The sequence below is a fragment of the Merops nubicus genome, unplaced genomic scaffold, assembly GCF_000691845.1.
Source record: "Merops nubicus isolate BGI_N331 unplaced genomic scaffold, ASM69184v1 scaffold38342, whole genome shotgun sequence".
Classification (NCBI taxonomy): domain Eukaryota; kingdom Metazoa; phylum Chordata; class Aves; order Coraciiformes; family Meropidae; genus Merops; species Merops nubicus.
In genome coordinates, this window is record NW_008594950.1 from 359 (window position 1) to 2,238 (window position 1,880).

The 1,880-nt window shown below is 62.8% G+C and overlaps 1 protein-coding gene across 1 annotated transcript; it reads right to left on the bottom strand.

The window, feature by feature from the left end:
- Positions 1-3: 3 nt before the first annotated feature.
- On the bottom strand, positions 4-1,596 carry LOC103768772 (sodium- and chloride-dependent creatine transporter 1-like; the record flags this gene model as incomplete). Its single annotated transcript, XM_008935925.1, has 7 exons — positions 4-44; positions 124-236; positions 323-447; positions 531-634; positions 726-860; positions 1,114-1,246; positions 1,323-1,596. Coding segments are annotated over 7 exons (925 nt in total), but the record flags the coding sequence as incomplete, so codon positions are not given.
- Between the last annotated feature and the right edge of the window lie 284 nt (positions 1,597-1,880).

Consider the following 1,880-nt stretch of genomic DNA (forward strand, 5'->3'; position numbering starts at 1 on the left):
AACAGGTCCAGGATGCCCGTGATGAAACCCTCCACGCCGACAAACTGTGCCAGAGAGCGGGGCTCAGCAGGGACTCGTCACCCCATCCCTTCCCCATCCCTGTCCCCCTGCCTGCCACTGCACCTGGCTGTCCAGCCCCAGCACGAGGAGCATGAAGAAGAAGAGCGTGGCCCAGAGCGGGGACAAGGGCATCAGCGTCACGGCTTTGGGGTAGGCGATGAAAGCTAGCCCGGGGCCTGCGGGAGAGCGGCGTCAGCGGTGCCAGCCCAGGGAAGGACACAGGGGACACAGTGCCAGTGGGCACCCGATGCCTGGCACTCACCAGACTCGGCCACCTTGGAGATGTCCACGCCTTGCTCAGAGGCCATGAAGCCCAGCACAGAGAAGACAACGAAGCCAGCAAAGAAGCTGGTGGAGCTATTGATCACAGCCAGGATGTAGGCGTCCCTGCGGGCAGAGCGGGTCAGGGAGTGCCGGGGGGATGCCAAGGGACAGGCCAGGGAACACCCTGCCTGCAGGCACAGCTCTACCTGTAGCAGTTGTTATGGAAGCGGTTGTAGCTGCCCAGTGCTGTCAGGGCGCCCAGCCCAATGGCGTAGGAGAAAAAGATCTGGGTGCCGGCATCAATCCAGACCTGGGGCACGAGAGAGGGCAGCAGCAGGGTAGGCAGAGTGCCAGGGGGTGCCCAGCACCCAGCACCCTCCTGTTCTCCCCATTGCCCTCACCTGTGCCTCAGCCAGCTTGGACCAGTCAGGTTTCAGGTAGTAGACAATGCCACCCAGTGCCCCAGGCAGCGTCACTCCGTGGACCAGCAGCAGGATGAGGACCACATAAGGGAAGAGTGCCGTGAAGTAGACAATCTGCAGGGGAGCAGGTGCTGGTGAGACCTCCTGGGCTTTAGTCCTCCATCATGTGCCACAGGTGCCCTAGTGGGACCATGTCCTGGGGACATCCCCAGTGGCTGGTAGCACCTTCCAGGCAGATGTAGGACAGGAGGTCTTGCACTCCCGTGGACCATGGCATAGGAGGGCAGGAGCCGACGGTGCCACGTGTCACACTCCTGTCCCCACGTGCCGGCAGCCCTGACGCATTCATCCCCCCCACCAGCATCACCTTCCCAGTTGACTTGACGCCCTTCCAGATGCAGAAGTAGACAACAATCCAGGTGGTGACCAAGCAGAGGATCATCTGCCAGTTCATCTCCCCCGGCTCGCTGAGGTCCCCTGAGAGCCGCAGCACCTTGTTCCTGCAGAGCGGGGCCGTGCTGAGCATTGGTGCGGCCCCCCGGCCCTGGGCGAGACCCCCGTGGTTCCCACACTCACTCCCAAAACTCGATGACGGGCGAGCGCTTGTTGGCCAGGTCAGCGCAGCTGAGGTTGAAGGGCACAGTGCCGGCGCTGGCATTGGTGCTGCTGTTGTGGCAGAGCTCAAGGTGGAAGAGCTCGGTGCACTGCTCGGTGTTCCAGGCATGGCCGCAGGTGGCCCATGGCAGGGTGTCCGTCAGCGAGTGCACCAGGTAGAAGAGTCCCCACACCAGGATCATGATATAGTAGGAGTTACAGAAGAAGACGATCACCATGGAGGCCAGGCCCAGACCTGTGGCATGTGGAGATCAGAGCCCGTGGGCACTCACGGGCAGCCGGCAGCCTGGTGTGGGGTGCAAGGTGCTGGCAGGGATTGGGCAGGATTATGGGGTACTGGTAGTCCAGGGTAGGATGGGAGGAACTGGCAGGGACGGAACAGGGGGAGCTGGCAGCCCTGTTGGGACTCATCAGCCCCATGGGATGTGGGGAGCTGGTGGGAATGGGACATAGGGAGCTGGCAGCTCCATGGGATGTGGGGAGCTGGTGGGGACCGGACAGGGGGAGCTGGCAGCCCCA